Source organism: Carcharodon carcharias, chromosome 6 (assembly GCF_017639515.1).
Source record: "Carcharodon carcharias isolate sCarCar2 chromosome 6, sCarCar2.pri, whole genome shotgun sequence".
Taxonomy (NCBI): Eukaryota; Metazoa; Chordata; class Chondrichthyes; order Lamniformes; family Lamnidae; genus Carcharodon; species Carcharodon carcharias.
Genome location: NC_054472.1, coordinates 188,752,443 through 188,770,038, shown reverse-complemented (window position 1 = coordinate 188,770,038; position 17,596 = coordinate 188,752,443). Strand labels below are relative to the sequence as shown.

General features: G+C 45.2%; 1 protein-coding gene across 2 annotated transcripts in view; it reads left to right on the top strand.

Moving 5' to 3' along the window:
- impact (impact RWD domain protein) overlaps positions 1–15,013 on the top strand; it is a 74,554-nt gene extending 59,541 nt beyond the window's left edge. The window contains exons 9-11 of one of the 2 annotated variants that reach the window (XM_041190624.1): positions 4,187–4,277; positions 6,059–6,193; positions 14,819–15,013. In XM_041190624.1, the coding sequence (XP_041046558.1) occupies positions 4,187–4,277; positions 6,059–6,193; positions 14,819–14,878 (286 nt within the window). In that variant the 3' untranslated portion in view covers positions 14,879–15,013. The remainder of the gene's footprint in view (positions 1–4,186; positions 4,278–6,058; positions 6,194–14,818) is intronic. The other variant, XM_041190625.1, reaches the window with a different exon arrangement.
- Positions 15,014–17,596: the final 2,583 nt, after the last annotated feature.

Here is a 17,596-nt window from a genome sequence, read left to right as displayed (position 1 = left end):
ATCCGTGGTTTAACTAAAAACAAAGTTAAAGACAGTATCAAACTTAAAGAAAAAGCATATAATTACGCAAAGACAGGTGGCAGGTCAGAAGATCGGAAAGAATGTAAAGAACTGCAAAGAATGACTAAAAGACTACTCGGGGGGAAAATTAGAGTATGAGAGAAAGCTAGTTAGTAATATCAAGATGGAGAGTAAGAGTTTCTATAGATATTTAAATAAGAAAAGAGTTACCAAAGTGATCATTGGTCCGATAGAGAGTGCATCTAGGGAATAGATAATGGAAAGTAGGGAGATGGCGGATGAGTTAAACAGATATCTTGCTTCAGCCTTCACTATAGAGGACACGAGTAACATCCCAGAAATAGCTGTAAATCAGGAAATGGAAGGGAGGGAGGAACTTGGGAAAATTACAATCACCAGGGAAGTGGTATCGAGCAAATATTGGGTCCGCGGCTGACAAATCCCCAGGTCTAGGTTCACTTCACCCTAAGGTTGAAAGAAGTGGCTAGTGAGAAAGTTGATGCCTTTTCCAAAATTCCCTAGATTCAGGGAAGGTTCCATTAGATTGGAAAATAGCAAATATAACTCCTTTATTCAAAAAGGGAGGGAGTGAGAAAGCAGGAGACTATAGGCCAGTTAGCCTAACATCTGTCATCAGAAAAATGTTAGAAGCTGTTATTAAAGATGTTATAGCAGGGCACTTAGAAAAATTCAAGGCAATCAGGCAGAGTCAACACATGGTTTTGTAAAAGGGAAATCATGTTTAATCAATTTATTGGAGTTCTTTGAAGGAATCACATGTGCTGTAGATAAAGGGGAACCGGTGGATGTACTTAGACTTCCAGAAGGCATTTGATAAGGTGCCACATCAAAGGCTATTGCAGAAAATGAAATCTCATGGTGTAGGGGTTACACATGGATAGAAGATTGGTTAGCTAACAGGAAGCAGCGAGTAGGCATAAATGGGTCTTTTTCTGGTTGGCAGGATGTGGTGAGGGTGTGCCACAGAGGTCAGTGCTGGGGCCTCAACTTTTTACAATTTATATCAATGACTTGGATGAAGGGACGGAAGGAATGGTGGCTAAACTTACTGATAACACAAAGATAGGTGGGAAAGTAAATTGTGAAGAGGATGTAAGGAAGCTACAAAGTGACATGGACAGGTTAATTGAGTGGGAAAAGATCTGGCAAATGGAGTATAATGTGAGCAAATATGAAATGGTTGAATTTTGCAGGAAGAATAAAAAGAAGCATATTATCTAAATGGTCAGAGATTGAGATTCAGAGGGATCTGGGTGTCCTAGTGCATGAATCACAAAAGGTTAGTGTGCAGGTACAGCAGGTAATTAGGAAAGCTAATAGAATGTTATCATTTATTATGAGGGGAATTGATTACAAAAGTAGGGAGGTTATGCTTCAGTTGTACAGGACATTGGTGAGACCACATCTGGAGTATTGTGTACAGCACTGGTCTCCTTATTTAAAGAAAGATGTAAATGTGTTAGAAGCAGTTCAGAGAAGGTTTGCTAGACTAATCCCGGGAATGGGTGGGTTGTCTTATGAGGAAAGGCTGGACAGGTTAGACTTGTATCCACTGCAGTTTAGAAGAGTAGGAAGTGATTTAATTGAAAACGCTAAGATTCTGAGAGGTCTTGACAGGGGGGATGTGGAGAGGATGTTTCCTCTTGTGGGAGAATCTAGATCTAAGAGTCACTGTTTAAAAATAAGGGGTCGCTCATTTAAGACAGAGATGAGGAGAATTTTTTTCTCTCAGAGGGTCGTGAGTCTTTGGAGCTCACTTCTTCTGGAAGACCCCGGAAGCAGAGTCTTTGAACATTTCTAAGGCAGAGCTAGGTAGATTCTTGATTAACAAGGGGGGTGAAAAGTTATCAGGGGTAGGCAGGAATGTGGGGTTGAGGTTACATTCAGATCAGCCATGATCTTGTTGAATGGTGGAGCAGGCTCGAGGGGCTGTGTTGCCTACTCCTAATTCGTATGTTCGTATATATGTTCATATGTAATGGGAATCAGGGGTAAAACACTCCACTGGCTCGAGTCATACCTGGCACAAAGGACATCACTGCAGGAGTTCCTCAGGGTAGTGTCCTCGGCCCAACCATCTTCAGCTGCTTCACCAAGGACCTTCCTTCCATTTTCAGGTCAGAAATGGAGATGTTCACTGATGATTGCGCAATGTTCAGTACCATTCTCGACTCCTCAGACACTGAAGCAAGACCTGTTCAACATTCAGGCTTGCACTAATAAGTAACAAGTAACATTCATGCCACACAAGTGCCAGGCAATAACCATCTCTAACATGAGAGACTCTAACCACCTCCCCTTGATATTCAATGGCATTACCATCACTGAATCCCTCACTATCAACGTCCTGGAGGTTACCATTGACCAGAAACTGAACTGCACCAGCCATATAAATAATGTGGCTACAAGAGCAGGTCAGAAGCTGGGAATTCTGCAGCATGTAATTCACCTCCTGACTCCTCAAAGCCTGTCCACCATCTACAAGTCAGGAGTGTAATGGAATACTCTACTTGCCTGGATGAGTGCAGTTTCCAACAAAACTCAAGAAGCTTGACACCATCCAGGACAAAGCAGTCCACTTATTGGCACCCCATCCATCACCTTAAACATTCACTCAAACCACCACCAATGCACTGTGGCAGCAGTGTGTACCATCTACTAGATGCACTGCTGCAACTTGCCAAGGCTCCTTCAACAATCCCTTCCAAACCTGTGACCTCTACCATCTGGAAGGACAAGGGCAGCAGACACATGGGAACACCACCACCTGGAAGTTCCCCTCCAAGCCACTCACCATCCTGACTTAGAAATATATCGGCCGTTCCTTCACTGTCGCTGGGTCAAAATCCTGGAACTCCCTCCCTAACAGCGCTGTGGGTGTGCCTACACCACGCGGACTGCAGCGGTTCAAGAAGGCAGCTCACCACCACCACCACCTTCTCAAGGGGCAATTAGGGATGGGCGATAAATGCTGGGCCCAGCCAGCGAAGCCCCACATCCTCTGTGAATGAATTAAAAAAATAATGAGGTAGGTGTCGTGGATCTCATGGCCATGATCTCGTGGAACAACACAGCATGGTCGAGGGGCTTAATGGCCTCCTTCTGTTCCTCATTTAGGGCTGAGATGAAGAGAAATTACTTCACTCAAAGGGTTGCGAATCTTTGGGATTCTCTACCCCAGAGGGTTGAAGATGCTCCATCGCCTAATACATTTAAGGTTGGGATAGACAGATTTTTGGGTGTCTCAGTGAATTAAGGGATATGGGGAGCGGGTGGGAAAATGCAGTTGAAGCCCAAGGTCAGCCATGATCGTATTGAATGGCGGAGCGGGCTTGACGGGCCGTGGGGTCAACTCCTGCTCCTATTTCTTGTGTTCTCGAAGTTGCTAGTGTTAAAGATTATGGGCAGGCTTTCCCTCACCCGCCCACTGCTGCCATCTTCAGGTCCTGCCGCAAGCCCATGGGCTTCTGGCTGGGGCACTGCCTTACCCACGACAGGCCCCACCCACAACAGGCCCCACCCACAACAGGCCCCACCCGTGACAGGCCCCACCCGTGACAGGCCCCACCCGTGACAGGCCCCACCCACGGCAGGCCCCACCAGCGACAGGCCCCACCCACAACAGGCCCCACCAGCGACAGGCCCCACCAGCGACAGGCCCCACCAGCGACAGGCCCCACCAGCGACAGGCCCCACCCTCAACAGGCCCCACCCGTGATAGGCCCCACCAGCAACAGGTCCCACCCGTGATAGGCCCCACCAGCAACAGGTCCCACCTATGACAGGCCCCACCCGTGACAGGCCCCACCCACGACAGGCCCCACCCATGATAGGCCCCACCAGCAACAGGTCCCACCTATGACAGGCCCCACCCTCAACAGGTCCCACCTATGACAGGCCCCACCCGTGACAGGCCCCACCCACGACAGGCCCCACCCACGACAGACCCCACCCACGACAGGCCCCACCCGTGGCAGGGCCGGAAAATCCTGGCCTATGGTTTTTAAAATTGAATTTGCGATAATTGCTGTTGCTGATTCTGCGCTTTAAGTGACAGCGGAGTAGAAGTTAACATTTCTCATTCTAGTTGTGTCTTGAGTGAACTATATAAAGAATGACTAGACTGTGAGGATTAATTGTTTAGGATATACTGCGAGGACAAACAAACCTTCCTGCAAGACTGTGAAGATGATGGAGAAACAGCAGCTGGTGGACGTCTTCTACATCTGCTTCAGGTAACAGAATACTTCAGAGCATTTCACAGCAATCCTTCATCACCGTGGACAAAATGCAGCCCATGTCCAAATGCAGCAAGACCTGGACAATGTCAGGCTTGGGCTGACAAATGCCAGGCAAGTGCCAGGCAATCACCATCTCCAACAAGACAGAGTCTAACCATCGCCCCTTGATGTTCATTGGCATTACCATCACTGAAACTCCCACTATCAACATCCTGGGGGCTACCATTGACCAGAAGCTGAACTGGACGAGCCATATAAATAATGTGGCTACAAGAGCAGGTCAGAGGCTAGGAATCCTGTGGCGAGTAACTCACCACCTGACTCCCAAAGCCTGTCCACCATCTACACAGCACAATTCAGGAGTGTGATGGAATACTCCCCACTTGCCTGGATGAGTGCAGCTCCCACAACACTCAAGAAGCTCAACACCATCCAGGACAAAGCAGCCTTGATTGGCACCACATCCACAAACATTCATTCACTACACCACCGACGGAGAGTAGCAGCAGTGTGTACCATCTATAAGATGCACTGCAGGAATTCACCAAGGCTCATTCACCAGCACCTTCCAAACCCATGACCTCTACCATCTAGAAGGACAAGGGCAGCAGATAGATGGGAACACCACCACCTGGAAGTTCCCCTCTAAGTCACTCACCATCCTGACTTGGAAATATATCACCGTTCCTTCACTGTTGCTGGGTCAGAATCCTGGAACTCCCTCCCTAACAGCACTGTGGGTGTACCTACACCACTTGGACTACAGCGGCTCAAGAAGGCAGCTCACCACCACCTTCTCAACAGCAATTAGGGATGGGCAATAAATGCTGGCCCAGCCAGCAATGCTCACATCCCATGAATGAATTTTTAAAAATTACCATGTTGTTTTATCACCCAGTAATCAAATTATGTTGTCTTGCCGTCATGTCAATTTTCACTCTCTGTGGTGATGGATTAGGAGAATCTTACATCACAGGACGGCACTGTGGCTGTTCCTACACCACATGGACTGCAGCAGTTCAAGAAGGTGGTGATCAAGGGTAATTCTGGATGGGCAACAAATGCTGTCCTAGCCAGGAACGCCCACATGCTGTGAAAGAATTTTTAAAAAAGCCCAATCGGCTCCTGGCATCAGCACAGTCTCATTGAAGGCGCTATCCAATCAGTCCCTCCCTTCCACCACCACCAGCCCCTGCCCCCACATCAGCTCTTTCCCCATTGTCCTGCAAGTTTATTCTTTTCAAGTATTTATCCAATTCCCCTTTTGAAAATTACTATTGAATCTGATTCCACCGCCCTTTCAGGCAGTGCGTTCCAGATCACAACAACTGCACAAGAAAAATTCTCCTCATCTCCCCCTCTGGTTCTTTGTCAATTCTCTTAAATCTGTGTCCCTCTGGTCACCGACCATCCTGCCAGTGGGAACAGTTTCTCCTTATTCGATCCATCAAAACCCTTCATGATTTTGCACACTTCTATCCCTGAGTCTTTCCTGCAATCTCAGCTTCTCCAGTCAATCTACATCACTGAGATCCCTCACCACTGATATCATTCTAATAAATCCCCTCTGCACTCCCTTCAAGGACATTCCTAAAGTGTGGTGCCCGGAACTGGACACACTACACCAGCTGTGGCCCAGTTAGTGATTTATAAAGGTCTATTTAAGTAAGATTTTCAGCATTTGTACTTACCTTTCGTTCACATCTCTACTAGCAGCAGGATTTTCAATAAAGATCAAAGCAGCCCTTTTCTTGCATACTATTTTGCTTCCGCAGATATTAGATGCTCGCAATGTGTTGGTGGTAGTTTCCCGGTGGTACGGAGGTATCTTACTTGGCCCTGATCGCTTTAAACACATCAATAACTGCGCAAGAAATGTACTTGTTGATGAAGGCTACACCGAGTTGGCGGTAAGATCAAACACATAATGCAACATAGCTTGGACTGAGGTGGTGAGTACAGGTGACACCAGGATATAACCACCAGGAACGATTGAACAGACTGGGGCTCTTTTCTTTAGAAATGACAAGACTAAGGGAGTGATCTGATAGAGGTTTTTCAAATTATGAAAAGTTGCAAGAGGATAGATGTAGAGAAGATGGCAGGGCACATTGAGAACACTTTTAAAAGGGCTTATGGGATCTTGGGCTTTATAGATAGAGGCATAAAGTACGAGACCAAGGAAGTGATAATGAACCTTAATAAAACGCTGGTTCAGCCTCAGCTTAAGAGTATTTTGTCCAATTTGGGCACCACACTTTAGGAAGGATTTAGAGAGGGTGATTTAAGAGAACAGCTCCTGGAGTGAGGAACTTCTGTTACGAGCATAGACTTGCAAAAATGGGGTTGACCTCCTTAGAGGAGGGAAGGTTGAGAGATTTGATAGAGATGTTCAAAATCATGAGGGGCCCTAGACAGAGTAGATATGAAGAAACTGAACCCATTAGTGGAAGGATCGAGAACCAGAGGGCACAGGTTCAAGGTGATTGGCAAAAGTGGTGACATGAGGAAAAGCTTTTTCATGCAGCGAGTTGGTTAGGATCTGGAATGCACTGTGGAAGAGTGTGGTGGAGGCAGGTTCAATTAGAGTTTTCAAAAAGGAATTGGATAAGCACCTGAAGAGAGAGAATTTGCAGGGTTACAGGGAAAGGGTGGGGGAGTGGCTGAGTTGCTCTTGCAGAGAGACAGCACAAGACATTTGGGCTGAATGGCCTCCTTCCGTGTAGTAACCATTCTGTGATTCTATGTTTCCACGTGTGACAGAGTCAAAAACCATAAGATAGTCACGAATAAATCCAGCGAGGAATTCAGGTGAAAGTTCTTTATCCAGAGAGTGGCGCATGAAAATGTGGAACTCACTACCAAAGGCAAATAGTATAAATGTGTTTAAGGGAAAGGTAGATAAACACACAAGGGAGAAGTGAATAGAAGGATATGTGGATGGGGTGAGATGAAGAGGAGGCTTATGTGGAGCTTAAGCACCAGAATAGACCAGTTGGGCCAAATGGTCTGATTCTGTGCTGGAAATTCTATGCAACGAACCTGGTTTATGTCTCCACCACCTTCTGAGGCAGAAAATTCCAAAGTCGCACAACCCTCTGAGAGAAAAAAATTTCTCCTGATCTCTGTCCTGAAAGTGGAACCCCTCGTTTTAAAACAGTGCCTCCTAATCCTGGACTCATCCACAAGAGGAAACACCCTTTCGACATTCACCTTGTCAAAGCCGTTCAGGATCTTGTATACTTCAATCAAATCACCCCTCACTCTTCTAAACTCCAATGGAAACAACCCCAGTCTGTCCAACCTTTCCTCATAAGACAACTCGCTCATTCCAGGCATCAGTCTTGTAAACCTCCTTTGAGCCGCCTCCAATGCATTTACATCCATAACATCTTTACTTTTATGTTCAATCCCTCTCGTAATAAAGGATAGCATTCCATTAGTCTTCTTAAATTATTTGCTGTACCTGCATACTAACTTTTTGTGACTCATGTACTAGAACACCTAGATCCCTCTGCACCTCAGAATTATGCAGCCGTTCTACATTTAAGTAACACCCTGCTTTTTTGTTCTTCCTGCCAAAGTGACCAACTTCACCTTTTCCCATATTAAACTCCATTTTCCAGATCTTTGCCCACTCACTCAACCTACCTTTATCCATCTGCAGCCTCATCATGTTCTCTTCACAACATACTTTTCTACCTATCTTTGTGTCATCTGCTAATTTAGCTACCATGTCTTCACTCACCTCATCCAAGTCATTGATGTCAATCATAAAAAGTTGAGGCCCCAGCAGAGACCCCTATCGGACTCTACTCTTCACATCCTGCCAATCAGAAAAAGACTCATTTATGCATACTCTGTTTTCTGTCAGCCAGCCAATATTCTATCCCTGCTAATATGTTGGCCCCTACACTATGCGCTTTTATTTTCCGTAATAATTTTTGATGTGGCACCTTGTCAAATGACTTCTGGAAATCCAAGTACAGGACGTCTACAGGCTCCCCTTTATCGACTGCGCATGTTAACCCTTCAAAAAAACTCCAATAAATTGGTTAAACACGATTTTCCTTTCACAAAACCATGCTGACTCTTCCTGATTGCCTTGAGATCTTCTAAGTGTCCAGCTATAACCTCCTTAATGATTAATTCTAACAAATTCCCCACGACAGACGTCAAGCTAACTGGCCTATAGTTTCCTGTTTTCTGCCTCCCTCCCTTGTTGAATGGAGGGGTTATATTTGCTACTTTCCAATCTGATGAAACCTTTCCAGAATCTAGCAAATTTTGGAAAATTAACAAGCACATCGACCACCTCATCAGCCACCTCTTTTAAGACCCTAGGATGTAGTCCATTGGGACCCTGAGACTTGCCACCATCTTCAAAGACAAACTAGGGAAAATCCAGGAACTGCAGGTCAAGATTCATGTGGATCTGGAAGCAACCCCTCACTTTATGAAGGTGAGACTGGTACCATATGTCCTGCAAGAAAAAGTCGACATTGAACTGAACAGACTAGAGGAACTGAGCGTTATGCAACCTGTTCAGTTCTCAGAATAGGCAGCATCCATAGTCCCCATCCTTAAACCTTACCAAAGTGTCTGAATTTGTGGAGACAACACTTTTAAAAAATTCATTCACGGGATGTGGGCTTCGCTGGCTGGACCAGCATTTATTGCCCATCCCTAGTTTCCCTTGAGAAGGTGGTGGTGAGCTGCCTTCTTGAACCGCTGCAGTCCATGTGGTGTAGGTACACCCACAGTGTTGTTAGGGAGGGAGTTCAAGGATTTTGATCCAGTGACAGTGAAGGAACAGCGATATATTTCCAAGTCAGGATGGTGAGTGACTTGGAGGGGAACTTCCAGGTGGTGGTGTTCCCATTTATTTACTGCCCTTGTCCTTCTAGATGGTAGTGGTCCTGGATTTGGAAGATGCTATCTAAGGAACCTTGGTGAATTCCTGCAGTGCATCTTGTAGATGGTACACACTGCTGCGTCAGTGATGGAGGGAGTGAATGTTTGTGGTTGTGGTGCCAATCAAGTGGGCTGCTTTGTCCTGAATGGTGTCAAGCTTCTTGAGTGTTGTGGGAGCTGCACCCACCCAGGCAAGTGGGGAGTATTCCATCACACTCCTGACTTGTGCCTTGTAGGTGGTAGACAGGCTTTGGGGAGTCAGGGGATGAGTTACTGGTCGCACGATTCCTAACCTCTGACCTGCTGTTGTAGCTACAGTATTTATATGGCTAGACTGGTTCAGTTTCTGACGGTTAATAAAGTACCTAAGCTAGACAGGCACCCAATTCCAAAAATTGAAGACCTGTACGCTAAGCTAACAGGAGGGACAATGTGCACAAAGCTTGACATGTGTCATGCCTATCAACAATAGAGTTGGATAATACCTCTTGGGAATTTGCCACAATTAATACCCACAAAGGATTGTACCAAAATACATGGTGGCCTTTCGGTGTCTCCTCCGCTAGTGCCATCTTTCAGAGAACAACGGAAAGCTTACTGCTGGGACTGACTCTGGTTTTAGCCTACTTAAATGATGCATTAGTGACAGGATTCACTCAAGAAGAGTACTTGGCAAACTTAGAAGATGTCTTAAAACATTGCTTGCAAGCTGGAGTGCGCCTTAAAAAAGAAAAGTGCACATTCAAATCGAGGGAGGTAATCTATTTTGGGTTACTAGGTAGATTCACAGGGCCCAGTTGAGGAGAAAGTGAGAGCCGTAAGAGAGGCACTTGCTCCAAAGAACGCCCCAGAGCTCAAATTGGTCCTAGAACTGATCAACTATTACAGGCGGTTCTTACCCAATTTGTCTACAGTGCTGGCCCCAACCCACCCACCCCCGGCACTCTGTACTCAACGTTGGTCTTGAGAAGTGCCCCAGAAAGAAGCTTTCATAAAGGTGAAACAATTGTTGCACTCATCCAATCTATTGGTGCATTATGACCAGGCGAAGGAATTGGTGCTGACTTATGACACATCTCCTTACGGAGTGGGAGCAGGTCTCTCTCATCGGATGGATGACAGCACGGAGCGGCCAATAGGTTATGCATCAGGGACTCTCACCACAGCGGAAAAGGGATATTCTCGGATAGAAAAAGGCCTGTCCTTCATCTTTGGTGTCAAGAAATTTCTCCAGTACGTACGCGGCCGCCATTTTACCAACCATTTCAGGCCACGAACCATTGCTGGGTTTGTTTAGTGAGGACAATGCTGTACCACCTATAGCCTCAGCAAGAATACAATGATTAGCTTTAATCCTGGCAGCATTCGAATACACTTCCGTACACAGGCCTGGCGATCATATCGCAAACACCGATGCCCTTGGTCGTTTGCTTTTACAAGAAAATGATGAGCATGTCCCAGTTCCACAGGAACTTGTTTTACTGTTAAATTTCTTAGATCCTCTGCTGTTATGTGCTTGACAGATCAGAGACTGGACAAGTCGGGACCCAGTCCTAGCTCAAGTACGAGAACAAGTGCTACTTGGTTGGTCACAGGAGCCCATATCTGACGAAATGAAACTGCACTTCAGCAAAAGACATGAAATAACCAACCAGGATGGCATCTTATTGTCAGGAGCACGAGTGATAGTTCACCCAAAGGGAAGGGAGCCACTTTTAATTGAACTACACAGTGCCCATCCAGGGATTTCCCGAATGAAGACCATAGCTCGCAGTTATCTGTGGTGACCTGGGATGGATGGTGAAACAGAGAGTTTAGTAAAGCACTGTGTGTAATGTCAGCAACCGTAAAAGTTGCCAGTGACAGCTCTGTTACACCCAGGGGAGTGGCCAGGTAGACCCTGGGTGTGGTTACACATTGTCTACATTGGGCCTTTCCTGGGAACAATGTTTCTGCTCATTGTCGATGCCCATTCAAAATGGTTGGATGTATATGAGGTGAAGTCACCAACATCGGCCGCTACAACTGAGAAACTACATCAGAGTTTTGCCATTCACAGACAACCAGAAGCAGTCATTTACGAGTGCTAAGTTTCATCGGTTTATCAGCCTCAATGGTATCCCTCATGTGAAAACTGCACCGTACCACCCTTCCTCAAATGGACAGGCCGAAAGAGTGGTTCAAACATTCAAGACAGGCGTGAAAATGCTAACCGGAGATTCCTCAACAACCAAGCTAGCACACTTTCTTTTTCATTACAGGACTACCCCTCACACAACAACAGGTATCACACCTGCTGAGTTATTGTTGAAACACCATCTCAGGGCAAGATTGAGCTTAATAACACTGCATTTAGAGGGGAAGATGGAAAGGAGTCAGGGAAGCCAGAAAACTAGACATGACTGGCATAGTCACAAGAGGAAATTTACCACGGGAGAGACGGTATATGTGAAGAATTTCAGGGAAGGACCAAAGTGGTTACCAGGTGAAATAAGTGTGGTGACTGGACCTCTATCTTACCACATGGAGGTGGAAGGCCGGATCATCTGTAAACATGTGGACCATTTAAGGAAGAGAGAGACAAATCACCAAGATTTGGTTCCACCAGTGATCATGACCTGGTCTGCATTTCCTGTTGAGGATATTCAACCCAGGACTGACATGCCTGATGTTCCTGTAAGAGTTGAGGATACAGAACTACAAGTTCCCACCGAAGCACCTGATGTTCAGGCAAAAGGAGGTTCCTGGCAAAGAATCTGAAGTTGTGGAGCTGTGACGTTCCACATGTACCAGGAAACCACCTGAAAGACTGAACTTGTAAACTCCTTACCCAGTGTAAATATTACATTGTCTTGAGGAATGTGTACCTGTAAATATAATATGTATATCCGAGTTAAAGGGGTAGGAGTATTGGTAATTATGGTTTTATTTAGTGTGCAATGTACCTTTAAGAATAATACTTGTTAAGGAAGATCATACGATCTATAGTAACCAATGGGAGAGTAGCATGGGCTAGCTCAGCAGTTAGTGTGGAGATAGAGTTGGAGTTGAAAGCACATGTGTAGTTGCTGCTGAGTACATTGTAAATAAACTTAAAGTTTCCACCCAAGAAATGTCTGTGGATCAACGCTATCACTAATAGTCACAACTCAGCTACCCTACAGCAGGGCTCAGCCAGCTGGGCTCAAGGCTGATAATGTCAGAACGATTAAAATCAGGAACGCTCAAGAGGCCGGAATTAGAAGGTTGGAATACGGGATGGGGGTGGGAGAGGTAGCAAGGTTGGAGCTAGAATAACATTGCTGCAGTTGAGTAAAGTGACCTTGACTTTGCAGCGGACCTGAGAGCATTTGATGACACTGCTTGCCAAAAATGGAATTGTTGCAAAGCAAACTGATGTAAGGTCAGAAACGGGCCTTCAGTGTAAGTCAACAAAAAAGGATAAAGGTTTCTCTGAATGTGCGTATTCTCGGTGGTCTGAATGCTGTTGTGATGTTCAAGTTGATTTTAACGTCAGACTTGTAATGGGAAAATAGAACGGAGAGTTATATTCACTTTAATATATGTTGTAACTGAAATCAAATGTTTATTTCAATTCTGGACATACGGACATACGAATTAGGAGCAGGAGTAGGCCATTCGGCCCTTCGAGCCTGCTCTGCCATTCATTAAGTTCATGACTGATCTGATTGTGGCCTGAACTCCACATTCCCTCCTACCCTACCGATAACCTCTGACTCCCTCATTAGTCAAGATGCTGTCTACCTCTGCTTTAAAAATGCTCAATGACCCTGCCCCAACCACTCTCCAAAAAACAGAGTTCCAAAGACTCACGACCCTCTCAGAGAAAGATTTCCTCGCATCTCCGTCTTAAATGAGAGACCTCTTATTTTTAAACAGTGTCCCCTAGTTCTCACCTCTCCTGGATGGGAAAACAACCTCTCAGCTTTCTCCCTGTCAAGTCCCCTCTGGATCTTATCAATAAGATCCACTCTCATTCTTCTGAACTCCAATGGATACAGGCCCAATCTGTTCAACCTTTCTTCATAAGGTAATCCCCCCGTCCCAGGTGACGGTCGAGTGAACCTCCTCTGAACTGCTAACGCATTTATATCCTTTCTTAAATAAGGAGACCAAAACTGCATACGGTATTCCAGATGTGGCCTCACCAAGGCTCTGTACCACTTTTATATTCCATTCCTCTTGCAATAAAGGACAACATTCCCTTTGCCTTCCTAATCACTTGCCGTACCTGCACATTAACTTTTTGCGATTCATGTACCAGGACACCCAGATCCCTCTGTCTCGCAGAGTTCTGCAATCTCTCGCCATTTAAACAATATGCGGCTTTCCCTACTCTTCCTGCCAAAGTGAACGAGTTCACATATGCCCACATTTTACTCCAATTACTCATAGTCCATTTAAGTGACTAACTGCATTCTAAAAGGCTTTGCATGTTATTCTTATTGTTTAATAGGCAATTACACTGTGAATTGTAATTTCTTTATGAAGCATGTGCTGTGCACCGCTGCTCCATCTGTGGTTATTCGGTAAGCAATGTGAAGTAGGCACTGCGTTTGTACATTTTTGTGTTTATTTATAACGTATGTCTGCAATTGAACTTTGCTGATGTCTCAGCAATGTAGCAGAGTCCTCCGGTATAAACGAGTTACGAGTCACCTTGTAGGTGTCGGCTTTACTGAACTTTTAGTCACTTGTTCAGTTAAACCCTCCTTGGCTCTGTAACCTCTAATAATCTTACCCAACAAAAATCTATCGATCTCAGTCCGTGAAATCTTCAAACTGACTCTCAGCCTCAACAGTTTACTGGGGGAGAGAGGTCCAGATTTCCACTCCCCTTTGTGTGAAGGAGTGCTTCTTGACATCACCTTTGAGCACCTGGCTCTAATTTTAGGTTGTTCCCTCCTGCTCCGGACTCCACCCCTCACCTCCGGCCCCGACCACCACCAGAGGAAATAGTTTCTATCTCCCTTATCAAATCATTTAATCGTCTTAAGCACCTCAATTAGTTCACCTCTTAATTTTCTAAACTCAAGGATATAGAAGATTAGCCTGCATAACCCGCCCTTATAATTGAATCCTTTTAGCCCTGGTATCATTATGGTAAATTTGCGCTGCATACCCTCTAAGGTCAGTGTATCCTTCCTGGGGTGCGGTGTCCAGTTACTCCAGATGTGGTCTGATCCAAACTTTTATACACTTTTATGTGGCAAAACTTCCATCCCTTTGTATCGCAGGCCCCTGAATAAAAAAACTAACATATCATCATACCATTTTACATTTTTTTTGATTTCTCCCCTAGCTTTTTTTAATGATTTCTGTACATAGACTCCTAAATCGCTCTGCTCCTCCATAGCTCCTACCTCCTTGCCAATGAGAAAATAACTGCAATCGGTTTTTCTTGGGACCACACTTTCCTACCTTGAACTGCACCTGCCACAGTTTAGCCCATTCACTTTACCCATTAATGTCCCCTTGCCACTTGCTGCTCCCACCCACACCACACGCTCAGCCCCCTGGCTTTGGTGTCTTGAACTGCATCCTTCAGGCATCTTAATGCTGATTCAATCGGGATGTTTTCTTTTTTTTAAATATTTCAGTGCGAGGGTCAAAGGACATCGATAAAGAGAAAAAAGCAGAAGAACAAGAAAGGAAAGTGACCAAAGGAAAGGACACGGATATTTTAGACTTAATGAGTGTATGCGAGAGTGTTTAAATATGTCGATCAGCCCCAATCATTTCACATCGACGAACAAATGAAAATGGAACAACAAGATTAAACAAAGCTGAATCCACTCAAATCCTCTGCCTTTTTTTTATAACATATTTCAGTAAAGCAGCTTTGTCTCCTTGTGGTTGCCACTGGCTACGTGGTCCCAGAGGATAATTCAAACCAAGACATTTATTTGCTTTAGCTTTTCCTGGAGCCCTGGGGGTGTGGTGCGGGGGTGGGGTGGGGTGGAGGGTGGGGGGGGGGGTGTAATTGAAGTCTTGAGTAAAAAGCCCTTTGCCCGTGAGCATTAATGTTTAAAGAAGACGGTTTAAGTTCATGCAAAATTCATGGTGTGTGTAATATTCAAATACATGTAGATTAATATTTGGAAATGGCTGGTGAATATCGAGCTGTATGTCGGTTCTGAACAAAGGCTTGTGTGATATTTGTGTGAAGGCATCGCTCACTCCAAACAGTTGTTAAAAAAAAAAAGGAATCGAGCCTCAACGATGCAGATCTCTGCGAAAAAGGACGGTTTCTACAACAATGCACGGATCACACGCAGTCCTGATGCTGAGTAATCTGGCCTTTAAATCCCAGTCACAGGATCATACAGCACAGAAAGAGGCCATCCAGCCCACCACCACGCCTGTACTGACCCTTTGGAGGAGCTATCCAGTTAGCCCCACTCCCACCGTCTTTCCCTATTGCCCTGCAAGTTTATTCCTCTACAAGTATTTATTCAACACCCTTTTGAAAGTCACTATAGTGGAGGGGAACTTGCAGGTGGTGGTGTTCCTATGCACCTGCTGCCCTTGTCCTTCCAGCTGAGAGATTGGCGGGTTTGGAAGGTGCTGTCGAAGGCGGCTTGTTGAGTGGCTGCAGTACACCTTGTAAAGAGGAGAAACTGCTGCTCTGTGCACGGAGGGAGTGGATGTTGAAAGCTGGTGATGGGGCCCCAGTCAAGCGGGGCTGCTTTGTCTTGGACGGTGTCAAGCTCCTTGAGTGTTGTGGGAGCTGCACTCATCCAGGCAAGCGGGGAGTATTCCATCCCACTCCTGACTTGTGCCTTGTAGATGGTGGACAGGATTTAGGGAGTCAGGAGGTGAGTTAATCCCCAGCCTCTGAGCTGCTCTTGTGGCCACAATATTTATATGGCTAGTCCGGTTCGGTTTCTAGTCGATGGTAACCCCCCAGGATGTTGTTGGCACATGAATAAAAGAAAAATTCAGGATAGGGAAAGGGTCGCAAAATATCACACAAGCTAAATTCACAGGTAATGACAGTGAAATGGCAGAAATTTGTAAAGAGTAATTTTTCCTCACTATTTACCAGGGAGACTAACATGGTGAACGTGATATTAGAACAGATCAAATAAGATCTAAAGACACTTAAGGTAGAAAGGAGGGAGATCATTGATAAGTTCATCAAACCTACAGGATAAAACCCCTGGTCCAGATGGATTACATCCACACATATTAAGAGAAAGGACAACAGACTCACTATATAAAATTTCAATAGAAAAGGGAATAATGCCAGAGGACTACTGGGTAGCCACTGTGATTCCTATATTCTAAAAGGTGATGGAATAAGTCCAGGGAACAATAGGCTAGTTAGCTTAAAGTCGTTGGCAGGCAAGGTCATGGGATCTTTACTCTAAGACTTAATAGGAAAAAGTCAGGCAACTGACAATATAATTAAAGGTAGTCAGCATGGATTTCAAAAGGGAAAGTCATGCTTGATCAAGCTTATTGAATTCTTTGAAGAAGTAAAGTTAAAAAGTAGACTGGGGTAAAGCAACTGATGTATTTGAATTTCCAAAAGATCTTCATTAAGGTATGACCTAGAAGGTTCATGATAGAGCATGTGGAGACTGGGTCAAACTGTAAACTGGGTAACAAGTTGTGTACAAGACAGTAAAAGAATCGAGGTTAAATTACTCGCACGGATAGACGGTGGGAAATGGTATTCCACAAGAGCTGTTGCTGGCACCACTGTCGTTCATGCAGTGATTTTACTAGGCAATCGGAAGCGCTATTCAAAATTGGCAGATGACTCCATAGTGGGGTGGGGAGTGGAGTGGGGGGGATGTAATTCACAGTGGTGAATAAAGGAAAAAGTTACAAGGCTATTGGGGAGAGAGCAGGAGAGTGGGACTAATTGGATCGCGCTTTGAAAGAGACAGCACAGGCACAATGGGCTGAATGAGCTCCTTCTGTGCAGGATCATTCCACGACCAATGCACACTTTACAGAACGAAGCACTTTGTGACGATTTATATCCACTTTTAGAAGGCACCTCGGCATGAGTGAAGCTTTTTTTTTTAACCAAGCGCATTTAAAAAGCCCTGACTGGGTAAAGCCTGGGTAATTATGTGCGTATAAAAAGGGTGGAAGTTGCCTTTTCCCCAATTGCACTTTGTTCGCCAGGACATTCAACCTTAAATAAAGCATCCCAAAATGAGTGGGTTCCTATGGTGACTAACATAAGACAATGAGTGGATGAAAAATAATTTTTTTAAAAACTTGTCCTTGGGATGTAGGCATGGCTGGTAAAGCCAGCATTTATCATCCATCCCTGATTGCCATGGAGATGTAGCCAGAAGTTGGGACAGTTCTTGGAGAAGATAAGGTTGAGAGGAGGTTTGACTGATGTGTTCAAAATC